Source organism: Primulina tabacum, chromosome 12, assembly GCF_025594145.1.
Source record: "Primulina tabacum isolate GXHZ01 chromosome 12, ASM2559414v2, whole genome shotgun sequence".
Classification (NCBI taxonomy): Eukaryota; Viridiplantae; Streptophyta; class Magnoliopsida; order Lamiales; family Gesneriaceae; genus Primulina; species Primulina tabacum.
The window spans coordinates 1,374,792-1,391,040 of NC_134561.1; the positions used below are offsets into that span (position 1 = coordinate 1,374,792).

Below are 16,249 nucleotides of genomic sequence, written 5' to 3' on the forward strand. Positions count from 1 at the left end.
ACACATATCAGTACTAGATTTTCTCTTATCAGGATCACCTGCATAATCTGAATCGACATAGCCCCTGAGTGTAAAATTTGATCACCCATAACATAATGTAGATTTTGAGGTACCCTTTATGTATCTAAAGATCCTCTTAACAGTGATTCAATGCTCTCATCCAGGATTCTCATATATAGACTAACTGTTCCCATTACTTGAGCAATGTCTGGTCTTGTACAAATCATGGCGAACATCAACTTCTCATCGCTGATGCATATGGTGCTCGAGACATCTTCATCCTCTGACACATCTCAGAGGATGACTTAAAGTTAACAGGAAGAATGGTCGATATTGGCTTACTATCTTGCATGTTGAAGCGTTGCAAGATTTTCTTCAAATAATTTTTTTGGAAAGACAATTACTTTTGTCTCCGTGAACTTGCATCCCAAAATCTTATTTACTGATCTCAGTCCTTCATATCGAATTTCCTAGCCAACTGTGCCTTCAATACTTGGACCTGATCTTTGTTGGAGCCTGCTACCAACATGTCGTCCACATAACAGCAAATGATATAATCATCACCAGACCTCTTGAAATATGTACAAGGGTCTGCACTCGGTCTATTGTATCCAAGGCTCATGATATAAGAATTAAATTTCTTGTACCAACACCTAGGCGCCTGTTTGAGACCGTACAAAAATTTGTTCAACCTGCAAACCAAGTTCTCTTTGCCTTTTTCAGCAAAACCTTCTGGCTGAACCATATAGATTTTTTTTTCAAGATTTCCATGAAGAAATGTCGTTTTCACATCTAGCTATTCTAGATGTAGGTCAAACGCTGCACATGACAATAATAATCTCACTGTTGTAAGCCGTGTAATATAATATAGCTGATGTTGCTGCAAATAATGTAATATATCTCAGAATATGTAGTTTTCACCAAAGAAGATAAACTTGAAACATTCAGAAGTACTGTAACAATAATTTATATAAGAATAAATTATATAAATGTTCTGAATAATTTATTTTCCAATCAAATATTAAATATAATATATTTGGTTGTTCACAAATAAAACTATAATTTGCGTACAAACTTGTAATTTTCTATTTCAACTATGTAATAATGTAATCATATGAATTAAATTATTTTTACTCTTCAATTAATTTGTATTTATGCAACTGAGTTATATATCCAATTTAAATTATGTTTGCTTTGAATATATTAGAAATAGAAATTGTGAGGATTGGGGGAAAACAAAAAAAAAATTCAAGATTTATGATAATATATACATATATTTCATTTGTTGGAGTACAAAGATGAGAGAAAAGTCTAACTATACTGTAAGATATGATATATTTTATAAATTATTTTGCAATTATCTAATATAATTTTATTTTTAGGTAGTATATAACAAAAAAAAATTAAATAAATAAATAACACATCGAAATGAAATCTGCAAAATGACATTATTCAACAAGAAACCATGATTTCTGAAATAAATACACTCTTGAGAGAGAGCAGTTAATAAGTTACTACATGAGCTATGCAGTCTCTAACAACAAAACAGTCCGGTATAAAAAGTTGACTTGCTAATCGAAAAGCTTACTCTAGATTGAAGATGGAAAGAACAGCAGATGCACTCGGAACACGAAAGAAGCGGAGTTCTAAGGAGCAGGATGATACTTGGACGCGATTGAAGGATTTTGTTTTACTTTGTACTTGAAAAGTTCACCAAATACCCGGAAAAATTTCAAGATCAAAGGCCACCGATCTAGTCAGAATATATGTTTTGAAGTGATAACGATGATGATCCACCTGCAAAACAGAAATGAGACTAGGGTAAATATTTAGCTTATGATATCATTGGTCATGGGTTCAAGACGCCTTGGAGGAGTATTGTAAATCCAACCAGCTCGATTCTCCATTTCTTCTTTTCTTGATAATTTCTTTCCATGGATGGTGAGTACGTCTGACGGCAGCATTGGGAATAGGGTGGGTGTCAAACTTCTTTTACAAGAGGACCAACCATTGCACTAGACGATAAATGACCACACACTAACCCGTAATGTGCAAGAAGGGGCGTAAATGCTAGGAACTTTCAATACCTTCTTTACAACTCCTCTTTTCTGCTTCCATGTTTTGCAACTGTATCTCGGTGCTTCTGAATGAAATCTATCATATCTTCTTTAGTTCTATCTCCATTGTACTGCACGACATTTCCACTAGATGATTTGAAATATAATGTTGGATAACCTTTCACGTCAAATGTCTCACGTGGAATATCATTTGCAGTAGCATCCTACAAAATATCAAATAAATACTTGTGTAAAAAAATGACATTCGAAACTTAAGGTGTCAGAAAAAGAAAAACTGAAGCAAAAACCATCAAATATTTGAAAATTAGCGCCATAGATCCTGCTATGTATGGCCCTTGCATCTCATCACACGGAACAATGCAATTTAAATGTCAAGTAAAAGGAGAGATTTGTAAAGCCATTTTCTTCCCTTGTGAAATTTTAAACCAAGAATGTGAAACCCAATGGTATAGGTGAGCAAAGCTTACGATTTTTGCAATGATAACATCTGGATCATTCTCAAATGACACAGCAACTTCACCCAAGATGGGAGCCAACTTTTTGCAGTGTCCACACCATGGTGCATAAAACTCTAACAAAGCTGCACAACGGTTTTTGCCCATATGTGAGGGTGTAATGCAGAGAATAAAACATAAATCCACTAAAAGGAAATAACTTAAATTAGAAATCTCTTTCTTGTCTATCAAATTACGTAAACTTGATCAGGGTGCATGCAACCAAACATGTGAAACCACAAAAAAAATTCAAGCAGAGGTCTATAAATGGTGCAACAAATTACAGAATCAAGTATAAGCTGGTAAAAAACAAAAACAAAAGTTTTATTAAATGGTGCAACAAGGTACAGAATCAGAAGTGAGTTCAACAAAAAAACAATTTTAAATTTCAGACCCATGCGAGTAGAAGTTTCAAGATGAAGAAAATTTAAAAAAGAACATGAATTATAACTGACCATTTTTTCCAGAACTTAAAACCATTTCCTGCAGACTGTCAGCCACCACCACCTTAACAGGTTCGTCGTTGGTATCAGGAACAGGCTCTGACTTTTTGTACGGTTGCACAATGCCGTCCTTCATGTGTTATTATAAAATGCTAGTTAGTTACTGAAAAGAAGCAGTTCGCAAACAGCACATGCTGAAGAAAAACATTTAAGATTCTTAATCAATTACAAGAATAAGATGCAAGTTTTGAGATGAACTATTCCCTAACTTGCCTATTGAGGAAATAATTGAAGTTTTCTCATCATAAAATGAAGAGACGTAGGTGAAACTTCAACAAGTGATAAATCTAAATAGAAGGTGATATAAATGAAGAAACCAGTACCTTAAAGTCCTTTACCCATGATTCAATCTGATCGGGCTCAATGTTTGGCTTGAGATATTTCTCTCCGTCAGTCTTCTGGATAATGATGAGTGGAACCTGGTCTTCCTTGATTCCAAAATACTGTTCATTTTAGGCAGTGATGGCAAGTCAGTAACGATGTTCAGTAATATGGCTCAACAACAAGGTGATGATATATTACCTGGAAGGCACCTTGGCTAGCTTCAACATCACCGATTAGAAAACTTAAACCCTGGCCCTTATACTGCAGAGCCACATTACGATATTTTGATTCAAATGCATCAAACTGCCCATTTGTGAAGTTTAGAAACAACATTGCCTGCCAACAAAAAGGCTTTTATCCAGTAACTAACCTTGGAAAAGAAATAAAAAAACTAAGACATATTCCATCCATAGATAACAAAAAGAAGGTGACGAAGTAGAAAACAACATTTGTTGTCAACCAAAAGTTTCTCATCAAGAAACTGGTCCAAGGTAATGCACTTTTAGAATCGATAAACGAATTCTTTTATTTACATTATAAATTTACAAGACTACCAGTAACTTACGCGCTTTTAGAAAGAAATAGTAAAAGCAGCTCACCTTGGCATTGGGGCTATTGAAGTATTTAATAACAAAAGGATGGTGCTTTGGATCTTTGTCGAATATAGTTAGAGTAGGAATACTTGTTTCTTCAACAAATTTCACTAAAGCATCCACATCAAATTCCTGCAAGCAGGAATATCAGTTACCAGGTTAGTTTTACAATAATTTTTTTCTGAAGAGAACAAAACAGATATAATTTTGAAAGAAGATATTGTAACATGCGACCTCATAACTTTTATACCTGGAAATTGACGACAAGTTCATCAAAAGGCTTAAACAACCTAACAAAAGGTCCTCCAGATGATATATCCCCATGTGGGAGAAGTTTGGCATCCACAGTATGACCGAATTCACAGTCATCACGCAATCTGTCAGCTAAAGTTGTAAAATTCTCAAAACTTTCTCCAGATAATTCTGGGAACACTCCAACCTATACATTTTAAAAGAGGGTGTCAAACCTAGTACACAGGTTTATGAAAAAGAAAGAGCGGACTTACAACAAGAATCTTATTGCTTTCAATTATAGAAGTAACTTCTTCAGGTGATTTAAGTTCAACCGAAGCAGGACCGCTTTGCTTTTTCAGATAACTAACTATACCATCAGCATCCCGGGGTCCTTTGTATTCTTGAACAGCACTACCACCATATCTTAGTATTTTGAGAGTGGGGAAACCTCGAATCTCGTACTCATTAGCTAGGGGTTTATTATTCTGATCATTAGCATCTACTTTTGCCAAGACAACTTGAGGATCAGTCTTACTCAAAATAGATGCAGCCTTTTCGTACTGAAAATTCATAGAAGATACTTAGAAGAGATCAAAAGAATTCTCTGGATATTTCCGGAAAGAATGTAATGCAAATTCCATTAAGAAAAACAATAACAGTACCTCCGGAGCAAGTTTCTTACAGTGGCCACACCTGTTATAACATATGAACATTAAAACAGGCTTGTACTATTGGATGAGAAAATCTTACATATTCAGCTGTTAAGGAAGTAAAAATGGAAACTTCATTGCGAATAAAATTCCATAATATGTTATAACAGTTCAGTTTTTTTCTCTGAAACGTAGTACAGTCATTGTATTTTATCACATAATAAATTGGTGTCAAAAAGAGAGAGATAATAATAATACTAACTCACACTGATAGCATGATTCAATTAAACTGATAGATAATAAATGTTCATCATTTCTGATGCATTTTCAATGAATAGATTTATATAGGAAATAGACTCTCAGATCACAATGTCAAAGACAGTTTGCTTAAAAAATATGCTCTCTTTTTCAGTTTTACGGATCTCTTCATATATGCCCTTTTTTCGTTTACAGATCTTCCATCATTTAAACTTTAAGTCTCTTAATTTCTCAGCAGAAGAAAAGATTCTCCACATTGACAAAGCAACAGAATATCCTAGTTTTTACATACAAAGATCGACACTTTGAACCAAAAAAAATCTAAATCCACAAACAAACAAAAAAGATGCAGCAGCTGGAAAAAACACACAAGCACGCATAAAAAAAAAGTACCCCAGAAAATCCAATTAACAAACCAAGAAGTGGACAACCAAATACCCACCTAAAACCTCGGTAAAAAGCATACAAAAACAAATCCCAGCAGATAAGCACGTAAATAATACTTCAAAACAGGAAAAACAATCACCAAAACCAAAGAGATACCAAGGGGCATAGAATTCAACGACGATGAACTTGTGCTTGGCGACGAAATCAGTGAAATTGGAGTGGTCCAACGTCACCACGAACTCACTAGATTCGGATTCTTCCGCGGAACTACTCTCCGTAGCTGAAATGTAATCGAAGCGGGATCCGGCTAGGATCACGAACGTTAAGCATAAGCGCATGGAAATCTTGGAGATCGCCATTTTTATCTGAGATTATCTCGTCGCGGGCCGCGGCTTATATAGGGTTTGGTTAGGGTACGAGGTTGCCGCAGCAACATTAATTTGCTATTAGCACGCTATTCACTCGACTCATTTTTGTGGTCACATCCCCTATCTTAATTTTCACCTCAAAATTCATCACATCGGATACATCAACGTCACGTCGTATAAATTAAAATATCAAAATAATACATAAAATCGTCTTACAATTTAGCCATCTTCTCGATTAATCTAACATTCATAAATATGTTCATTATATTAAATATTGACGAACAAATTAATGTCGAGACGTGATTGAAACAACTTAACGTACTTTGATGGACTTAAATTAGCAAACAAATTAAATGAAAGGGTTGAGGTTGAAATAATCGTTATTAGTCTGATTTTTCCTTATCATAAATTCATAATTGAGTTTCTAACTTATCATATACTTTATAAAATTTTATCTACATAGAAATATATCGAAATTCAAAACTCAATTATCAGAACGTTTAAACTACAACTAGTTTTCTTTTGATGGCGTTCATGTTTATATAGTTGAATTTATTATTTTTATTTTTTATCGAATTAATGATTTTTTCATGTGTTTTTTGATAAAAATTTATGTGAAACGATCTCACGGATCGTATTTTGTGATAAAGATATCTTATTTGGGTCATCCATGAAAAATATTATTTTTTATGCTAAAAATATTACTTTTTATTGTGAATAACGATAAGATTGACACGTCTCACAGATAAAAATTCGTGAGATCGTCTCACAAAAAACCTACTTTATTTTTTTATGACGAGTGATATAATCATTTAAAAAATTTAAATAAAGATAATGATTAATGAATACTTTCTTAAATTTTAAAAAAATTTGAAGTGGATACAAGTACAGATCAGACAGGTCCAAGAAAGCAAGATGGGCAGACTGGGATTCTTCATTCTTTGAACAAACCAATGATCATATTGGATACAAGTAAACCTTTAAATAAAATCATGCATTAATCCATCAACCTATCAAGAAATGAATGGAACTGTCTACAAAATGCCAACTCTTTGCTTCAATGTGGGCTTGCCGATTATTTTCGTTAGAAATCTTGCAACTCTCACCTTCTAGCATCATCTGCAGCGTCAAAATGCCGGTAGGCATCCCCTTGGGCTGTTGCAAACCAGAAAATTCTACAGAAATCTCATATGTATCATATTATCATGGTGACAAAATAGATACAAAATCTACCACTCTTTTTTTCGTTGCTACACAATTTTTGACGGCCCTTTTCGAGGAGAATCTCAGAAGATATGAACCTTCAAGTGGGGCTCGACTTCATTTCGATTGTCAAGGTCTTAGCTAACCTGAGATGCTCTGTTTGGCGGTATAATTCTTCTATCTTATGCAATGAAATGATTAGTTGATTTACATACCCTGTGGTTGCTTTGATTCCCCAGAGATCCTTTCCGGACAGATGGAATGGTCAACATCCAAGGAATGTTGCAACTAACAAAACCTATAAGTCAAGAAGAATGGTGCAGCTAACATAACCTATGAGTTAAGATCAGTACGTTGTAACCGAACATGTTCGTGTGCTTTCAGAGCTTCTGAAGTGAAGCTGTCCAACGACCTAAAAATTGGAACCAAGCCTCCTTGTAAACTACTTGAAGCAGCATCATGCAACAATTTCATGGCGCCTTTGTGCTTTATCCGTTCTTCGGCCAATTTCTGCCTCATGGATTCCAAGTCCACTTTTAGAACCTCCAACGGCAACACTCCACTATCTGATGGAACTACAGACAAACCTGTTTTATCGGAAATCACATCTGAGTTAGGGTTCAATTTTCCTTTATCCATATGCTGTGTTGTTTTAAGGTTTTCTTGATATTCCTTCATGAGTGATTCAGCTATGATCCTTTGCCGCATCTCCTCATCTTGCTTTTCCCATAGCTGGTGCAAGGTTGTGGCGAATGCATTCATAGCATTTGCCACCTTTGCCTCGGCGATGTTTTCCATTGCTTGATGCCAGTCATTACAAATTATGAAAATTGGTGGAGCTTGAAGTCTTCCTGGGGAGTAGGGCGTCGGTCCATCAGGGGTTTCTTCAGGTTCATATCGAAGACACTGGAGAAGCCACCCATTCAAGGACTCGACATAAGATTTTTGAAAGAAAATCCAATCTTTAAAATGCCTACACCAAGAATGAAGCTCCCTTTCAAGATCAGCTGTGGCCCTCGAGCTCGAATCTGTTTGGAAACCAGTGTTGGCTTTTAGTTTTCGCATTTTACTCTCCACGATGGCATGAAACTGCTTTCGGTGGCACTTGAGCATTGCTTTCCACATTCTGATCAGCCTAAATATTGTTCATAAGACCATCAATTCAATACTAAAAGCTGATTATTCCATATTTCAGAGACTTTTGAAGTGGTAGGACAAGAAGAAAGAAAGATAGCATGATTGATGGGTATAAGATCAATTATTTGTTGGGTTAATAAAATCAATTGGGTTTAGCACTATTGAGGTCCAAAATATTGATTATGCTTGCAGAAGCTCAAGCCCATTAAACTCTCTTAAAAATTTATAAATAGAGGAGTTTCCACCCAATTCAAGGTATGCTCTTCTTTTTATAAAAGTTCTCTTGTTCTCTGAGTTTTCTTTGAACTGCTGACTGACTTGAGCGTCGGAGTGTAAACTTTGTTTCACAAATAAACATCAAACATGTTTAGATACAAGCATATTCAACAACGGAGCTAAATAATAATATAGCAAATATTAATATCAAAAATAAGATTGAGCATTTGGTTCAAAGAAGAAACCCAAAAGTACAAAATTATGAGTACCTAACTCCATGTCGCTTGATTTAAACAAAATGATGCCAAGGGACACATGCCAGAAACTTGTGAACATTTGGGTTGTGAAGGGTGTAGACATCTTGAGAGACCACATATGCCAAAAGTTTGAATTCAAAATAGGTGGGTAAAACAACAGCTTTAATCCTTAATGCATGTCAATATAAGCCCGAACTAATATCCCAGAGATGCACTTTTATGTTGATCATACTGAAAACAAATTTAATAAAATTTAAACGTAATTGTGAACCAGGGATTTTTAAATTCTAATACTGTGCCTCTGATTCCAAGACTTATGCCACTTCTATCAAAACCTTTTGCTAATGGGTGGCATGCGATCAATAGAATAATATACTTTAATGTGGCATGCAAGAAAATTTCAGTATGATTTAACTAAAGCTGAATCAACTGAGATTTCAAACAAAATTCAAATACCATCTCCATGTGATCAATTACAGGGCATGCAAGAAATAGATGTGGCATCCAGTATGATCATACCCGAGAATCAATATGGCAATTTGGGGTTTCAATTCTTCATCCCTCAACTTCTGTATCCTCGTTGAAATAGCATCAATTGCTTTAATACTGACATCGAGTTTGGTCAGTAACCTTCTGATATGATCTTGAGCAGCATAGATCTTGGTAGACTCTGCCCCATTATCATCTAAGAGTTGTAGCCTCTTACGCTGCTTTTCATACATTAAACGAAGTCTTTCTTCTTCCTAATAAAAGTAACCACCTACCAAAATTGAGCAAGATTGAATGCAAGATGGTACTGACTAAGAATCTCAACGTATAGATGGCAATATTATTAAAGAAATTCATGACTCGAACACATGCACAAAAATCATTTTGCAGTCTAAGAATCAGTTCATAGAGTCATTCGAACCTTACAAACACATGCACAGTCAGAAGCCTAAAGATATAGATCCCAGGCACAATGGGCCTAAATAAAAGTTATTTGTCCCACAAATTTGTTTACAAAATAAATTATGTGGGTTTCTTCCCTCATACTTTTGAATCTAAGTTAGAGATTTACTGCTTCAAACATCAATTTACCTATAAAGATACAATGATGTATCAACCATCAACAAAATTCAGCTTGATAATTGGATAGCCAGAATCAATCAAAGAGCATCTCTTAACTTGAATTTCAAAATTCAAGGTCGGGTTTGAACATGCAATGGCGCAAAAGAACGAAGAACGCGGGAATTTGAATCAAACCTATCGCTATGTTTAAGTAAAATCAGTTACCTTCACTTCTTTGTATAACTTCTTTTCCCAGGCATAAAGCTTGTCCAAGGTGGACGAAAGGTTACAAGCCTTCACATTTACATCATTCCCAACATCTTCAAAGTACGATTTTGCCAGCTTCACTGTTCTAGAAGCTAATTTCACAGATTTCCTTGATAAAAGATCTTGAAATGACAATGATGGAGCTATCAAGTGCAGTATCCTAGAGATGATTACTGTAAAAACACATTTTAGTCCAAACAAATAAAACGGGGAAATCTAAAATATATTTATCACGGTGTTCCAGAAGATAATTAAAATTCACAAAGGGAAAATCACTTGATATCCAGTGCATTCTTTTATCAAACTAATTATAGTTCCTACTCCAGAAACACGGATTACTTAAATTCCAGACCGATAATAAAGAACTCAGCGACCCAAACAAACAACTTCAGATTCAGAACAAAAGTATGCAAACCATCTTCACTACAAACTATTAAGTATTCCAAACGTATAAAAGTGTGTGGAAAAAACAGACCTCTAAGAAGGCCAGGCTGAAAAGGCATTTTGCCAACCTCGAGTATCACAGCCACCTCTTTTCCACAACCAGAAGCATACTCAAATTCATCCCTGATTTCCCCGACAGCATCTCGTAGATCTCGAGTGGCATGAGGTGACAATGTAGTGAAGCTATTTGAAGAATCAGTCTGTTTTGATATCTCCTCCACATTGAACGTCACCCCTCTCCTCCTCCTCATTGAATCCTCATCCACACTCTTCGACACAGTAGTACTTGTGCTGCTTTTCTCATCAGTAAAATTTATTGAACCGGTCATTCCTCTACTAGGTGATCGATCAACCCACGATGCCCCTTTACTGTGGGGTGGTGATATTGATGGTTTTGCACTTCGGTCACTATACTGTGATGGCAATGATGTTTTTTCAGTTTCCTCACTATTAGAACTACTCTCGCTTTTGTGCAATGGTACCGATCCTGAACTATTCTCACTTTTATCCCAAGGCACAGACTTTGAGCTACTCTCACTATTTTTTCGACTTGGTATCATTCTAGAGGGAGGACTGCTTTCTCCAGATTTTTTTCTTGATTCAGCATTATTCATTCCCTTTGAACTAAAAGTTCTCTGGCCTGATCTCTTTTTTGCTTCAACATCTGTTTTCTTTTCCCTAAGAACCTCCTTATACACTTCACTCTCTGTTTCTTCCTCCAAATCAGGTATACCCTCCCTCTCCCTCACTTCATTTGAATCCGGGCTGCTAGAATTTGACAAATGCCCGTACGTCCCACTAGAATAATAACTTGGGTACCCATTATCAAACACATCAAATGGGTTGAAGAAATCCCATGCTGAGGCAACTGGTGGTGGTGGAGGCGGAGTCTCTTCAGGTCGACTGGCTTTGGCACTTTCATCGCTCACTCTCACAGGTGAGCTCGTAGGAAAATACCCATAATTCCTACCATAAGCCGCGGGGATGTTCCAAAATGAATCCGAATACCCACTGGACGGCTCGGCTGCTGGCTCCTGAACCACTGTTCTCATCTCTGAGACCTGTTTTTTCATGTAATTAACATTTGAGTAACTAGAATAGTTCCACGGATTTAGCCCATGGACCCCCCAATTGTACTGATCCGTGTAAGGTTCTGCATACGAACGAGGCGACTGCGGGTATGGATACTGCATCCCACCCCCGAATCCATCCCCACCAAAGTTCCAACGAGGATATTCAGAATTTATCCCTTCGTTTGAATGGCTTGATTCACCATCACCATTTTCCTTGTCCTTGTGCAGACTTCTACCCTGCTTGCGGCTTGAAGGCTCGAAATCATTATCGCCATCATCATCAGAGGAACTCGAAATTTGCAAATGTGAACCATCCTCGTCGTGCAAATGGGATTCGTCCGAATCATCGTCAATCTTTTTCTTTGAATTCGGGGGCAGAATCAAAGAAGGTGAGGAAACAGGAGAAGAGGAGGAAGAAGAACGAGTATAAGTAATAAGCTCCTCATCCACAAACTTACGGAGGGCATCGCCGACGTCTTTAAGCGACCGGAAATAGGAAACATGCGCGGCGGCGAGGGTGTAGCGGTGGTTAGCAGCGGCGCGTATAAGCTCCCGCCTCTCACGGCAACGCACCACCAGCGGCAAGTCCTCCGTCTTGGACCCACTACAACCCATGTCAAAACAGAGCCACAGAAACAGTTTTGACGATGATTTCAGTGAAATCCCATCGAAGAAGAAAACTACTGAACGTGGGTAAAAATCAAGAAATACTTCAACAAATCTTTCAAGGCAACCAAAATAAGGTAATTGGCAAACTTCCCAGGAGGATCACACACAATGGGAGGGAAAATACCCAGCTACAAGGAAGTCGTAAGTACTTCAAATCACGATGCATTTACTTCGGATGCATTTACTTCGGATCAGGTGTGAGAACAAAACCCAGTAAAAATAAATGAACAAATCTGGTAAAGAAACCATGAAAGCGATATGGGTTTGCGAAATTCGGATAAAAAAATCCAAATCCCACCATAGAAATTGCAGCCATTGGAAATGGTGCTTTGATTATTATCCTCCCTTCTTCAGACCAGCGTGGGTTTCACGGCGTTAAAAATTGTGCTTGAAAAATGGTGTGAATAATAAATAAAGGATGGAATGCGCTTCGAGATGTGTGCGAGTGCGCTGGATTTGTACGAACTAAGCAGCAGAAAGGCAAGGGACTTTTGTCAAAAACTCCATTTCTGTTGTGCTCTTTTGGGATTTGTGGGGTTCGTTTTCTTGCTTTGCATTTACTTCATATGTACATATTGTGTTTTGTAAATCACAGTCGAACGAAATTGATAATTAGTTTCTGAGTTGGTATGTTATGAGCAAGGTTCTAAAAAGCTTTAAATCCCAAAGTGCAGACGTCGAGCTCCAAGCTTTTCATCAAGCTTAAGAGAGATTAGGACCGATTTAAGCGTGAAAAACGTTTTTTATATTTAGTGTAATTGTAATTATCTCAAACCAATAAATAGATAAAATAATACATAATTATAATAAATCTAAGTGTGATGCATTAATTCTCATATTTATAAAAGCATAAAAATCTCAAAATTACAATCTTTATTTATTTTTACAACTAGAACGCATTAAAAAATGCTAAATATTTGTCAAATCATTGTCATACACACTTAATCATAATTAAAATTAAAAAATAAACATCTAAATTATAAACCTAATTTATTATTTTAAAATAAAATCATACCTTCAGAATAAAAAAAATAAAAAATAAACAGATGCGATTACTTGTATTTAAGCGCTTAATTAAAGCCTTAATTACGCTTAATTCGGTCAAACTACAGTTTGACCGCCAGTTTTTCCGCTTTTCTCCGAAGCGGGGCATTTTTATCGAGCTCCAAGCTTAAGCGCGCTTAAACGGAGCTTAAGCGGGCTTTTTAGAACATTGGTTACGAGAGACGGATCAATCGATATTCACAATAAAAAGCAATACTTTAGTGTACAAAATAATATTTTTCATGGATGACCCAAATAAGAGATTCATCTCACAAAATACGACCCGTGAAACCGTCTCACACAAGTTTTTGTTTTTGTTTCTTTGAAAATTCGGTTTTATCGCGGCTCAATTTTATTTGACATATATTTTATTTACATCAATCACGAAAAAATTTTATTTTTTATTAATTCATTTTTTATATTATAATTTTTAATTGATATTTGAATTTTTAATATTTTTTTCGAAAAAATTAGTTCGATTTTAACACATACTCCCTAGTCCAAGACTCCAAGTAAATATTTCTTGATTTTTTTTAATAAGATTAATGGGATGTTGTATACATAATTTGTCATAAAAAATAGTTTAAGGGAGAAAAATCATGTTGAAATTGAAACTTTGTGGAGTAACATCTTATATTAAAAAAATACTCAAGTTAAATTAAGTATAGAAACATTTATTTTAGATATTTATTAATAGTAGATAATTTGTGAGACGTATTGACTCGATTCACATATATATAATATTAAGTCGAAGATACGTATAACAAAATTGATATGTAAGATTTTCTCGTAAGAATTTTTGTACTATTCATAATGAAAATAATTAAAAGCTAAAATAAATTGTTAAGATCATGAAATAAATTGCCCTAATTAGATTCATAGAATACCATCCAAACAAATATATAAGCATATAATACATGTAAAAATGGTTTGTTATTTAAAAAAGTAAGATAATAACTTTAGGCAAAAACTTGTCTGAGACGGTCTCACGGGTCGTATTTTGTGAGATGTGGCTCTTATTTTGGTCATCCATGAAAAAATATTACTTTTTATGGTAAAAGTATTACCTTTTATTGTGACTATCGGTAGGGTTGACTCATCTCACAGATAAAGATTCGCGAGATCGTCTCACAAGATATCTACTCATAACTTTAATGGTCTCTCGAACTTCATCAATTTTTATTTTCTTAAAGTTGTCCTTCAAGTAACTAAAAAAACCATAATCTTTAAAAATAAAAGATTTAAAAAAAAACAATTTCAATAAATATAACTAAAAAAATTATTTGAACATATATTTATTTTATACAAATAGATGTCATCCTTTTAAAACTATATATATGAACCTCATCATCAATTTGATGCTAAATAAAATACCAACTTGGTCAAATCTTATTAATATGTTAATTTAAATGGGGTGGGGACATATTCTTTACAACAACTTGTGTGATCTATAAGTGGCTATCATTTTATATTTATCAGTGTTCTGTTTTTCTATGTTACATCGCGTGAAAATAGTCTCATAAAATATAGACTATTAAATTCTTAAAATAAACGAGGGTAGTCTCATGTTCTCATGTCGTTTGATTTGACGAAAAGTTTTTTTTTTTTTTATATTAAGAAACACCGCCGGAAGCGGAGGGTTAGACGGACCCCTACCAGTATATACAACAAAAGAGCTGTACAAAGTAAATACTGTGATTTGATACGACGTTGATTTCAAATTCAATTCAAAATTTTTCTTTTCAAGTCAGTCAAATAATTTGAAATCAATAATTTTTTTTAAATTCATCGTATCAAATCTATCAATTCAAATACAACTTTAGAGTTTCGAAAAACAATTATATGAAGCTTGTAAGGTTCCGGATTGTGCTATCTATGATTGTTTTTCTTAATTTTGTATGATTTTCTCCAATTGTTTCACCTTTTACTTTTTGGGCTTAAGTACCAATAAAGTTTCCTAGGCTGGATTATTGGGTCCAACTTCAGGCCCACTTGTTGTGGTAAAGCCCAGGTCTTTTATTGGCCCAATCATTGTTTCGCCTTGTTGTATTCGTTGACAAAGTAGAACAAAAGCAGAAGTGAAAAAGATAAACTTCCAATCCATGCCCAAAAATCATTCAAAAATAAAGTATGAAATTATAATTCACAAAAAAAATTTATGAGATTATCTCACCAGTCAATTTTATGATACGAATTTCTTATCCGAATCGACCAAACTAATGAAAAAATATTATTTTTTTATATCAAAAGTTTTAGTTTTCACTTCAAATATGTCAGGGAAACCGTCGCACAAGAAATATACTCGTTATAATTTGAGTACCATTATAACCATTTTAGAATATTTGGCCTAGAAATTTGGAATTTAGTAATAATTGTGTTGTAAGCTAAAAGTATAATTTAGTACATTAAAGTATTATTTGATGACTTGTGAGATGAGATTATGAATGATGAATAATAAATTCATATATTTACATAACATAAATATTTATAATTTTAATAACTTATAAATTTAAATCAAACGTTAAATGAAATAAATAAGTATAATTAATTAACGTTTTATCATTCGCATCCTTCGTGCTCTCATTTTAGAGTAGGTCTCTTGTGAGATGGTCTCACGAATCTTTATCTGTGAGACGAGTGAACCCTACTGGTATATTCACAATAAAAAGTAATACTCTTAGCATAAAAAATTATATTTTTTCATGGGTGACCCAAGTAAGAGATCCGTATCACAAAATACGATCTGTGAACCTGTCTCAGACAAGTTTTTGCCCTCATTTTATTATGCCACACTTGTTTGGTAATATCTGTTGAGAGAGCTGTCATGTTTGGTGTAACAATTTTAGTTAATTTAGGCAATCTAATTTAAGACGAAAATTTTAGCAATTTTAGGCAACCAAATTTAAGTGGTTAGACATTTTCATTTTTTTTCTTAAAAAAAAGAGAACAAAAAAATTAAGTGGTATAACCTCTTTAATTTAAAAAAAATGGGATCATTTA

General features: G+C 34.7%; 2 protein-coding genes and 1 long non-coding RNA gene across 5 annotated transcripts; 1 reads left to right on the top strand and 2 right to left on the bottom strand.

Annotated features, from left to right (window-relative positions):
* Nucleotides 1-1,429: 1,429 nt before the first annotated feature.
* Nucleotides 1,430-5,980, bottom strand: LOC142521439 (protein disulfide-isomerase-like). Its single transcript, XM_075624644.1, has 11 exons — nucleotides 5,678-5,980; nucleotides 4,889-4,919; nucleotides 4,499-4,786; nucleotides 4,243-4,431; nucleotides 3,999-4,124; nucleotides 3,598-3,735; nucleotides 3,399-3,518; nucleotides 3,028-3,145; nucleotides 2,546-2,658; nucleotides 2,088-2,281; nucleotides 1,430-1,797 (listed from the first exon to the last, which is right to left on the bottom strand). Exons 1-10 carry the CDS (start codon nucleotides 5,878-5,880, stop codon nucleotides 2,093-2,095), a joined length of 1,515 nt encoding a protein of 504 aa, XP_075480759.1. The 5' UTR covers nucleotides 5,881-5,980; the 3' UTR covers nucleotides 1,430-1,797; nucleotides 2,088-2,092.
* LOC142521441 (uncharacterized) lies at nucleotides 4,653-5,594 on the top strand. The gene is made up of 2 exons (XR_012814191.1): nucleotides 4,653-4,783; nucleotides 4,886-5,594. It is a non-coding gene; the product is annotated as an uncharacterized LOC142521441 (long non-coding RNA).
* A 747-nt stretch (nucleotides 5,981-6,727) lies between the features above and the next one.
* On the bottom strand, nucleotides 6,728-12,768 carry LOC142521438 (uncharacterized). 3 transcript variants are annotated; one of them, XR_012814190.1, is made up of 5 exons: nucleotides 10,495-12,768; nucleotides 9,978-10,192; nucleotides 9,222-9,445; nucleotides 7,308-8,227; nucleotides 6,728-7,044 (listed from the first exon to the last, which is right to left on the bottom strand). XR_012814190.1 is itself a non-coding variant. In XM_075624643.1 (4 exons), exons 1-4 carry the CDS (start codon nucleotides 12,149-12,151, stop codon nucleotides 7,426-7,428), a joined length of 2,898 nt encoding a protein of 965 aa, XP_075480758.1. In that variant the 5' UTR covers nucleotides 12,152-12,768; the 3' UTR covers nucleotides 6,728-7,425. The 3 variants fall into 3 exon arrangements, 1 of the variants encoding a protein (XP_075480758.1); XR_012814189.1 differs by having other exon boundaries at nucleotides 6,728-7,064; XM_075624643.1 differs by having other exon boundaries at nucleotides 6,728-8,227.
* Nucleotides 12,769-16,249: the final 3,481 nt, after the last annotated feature.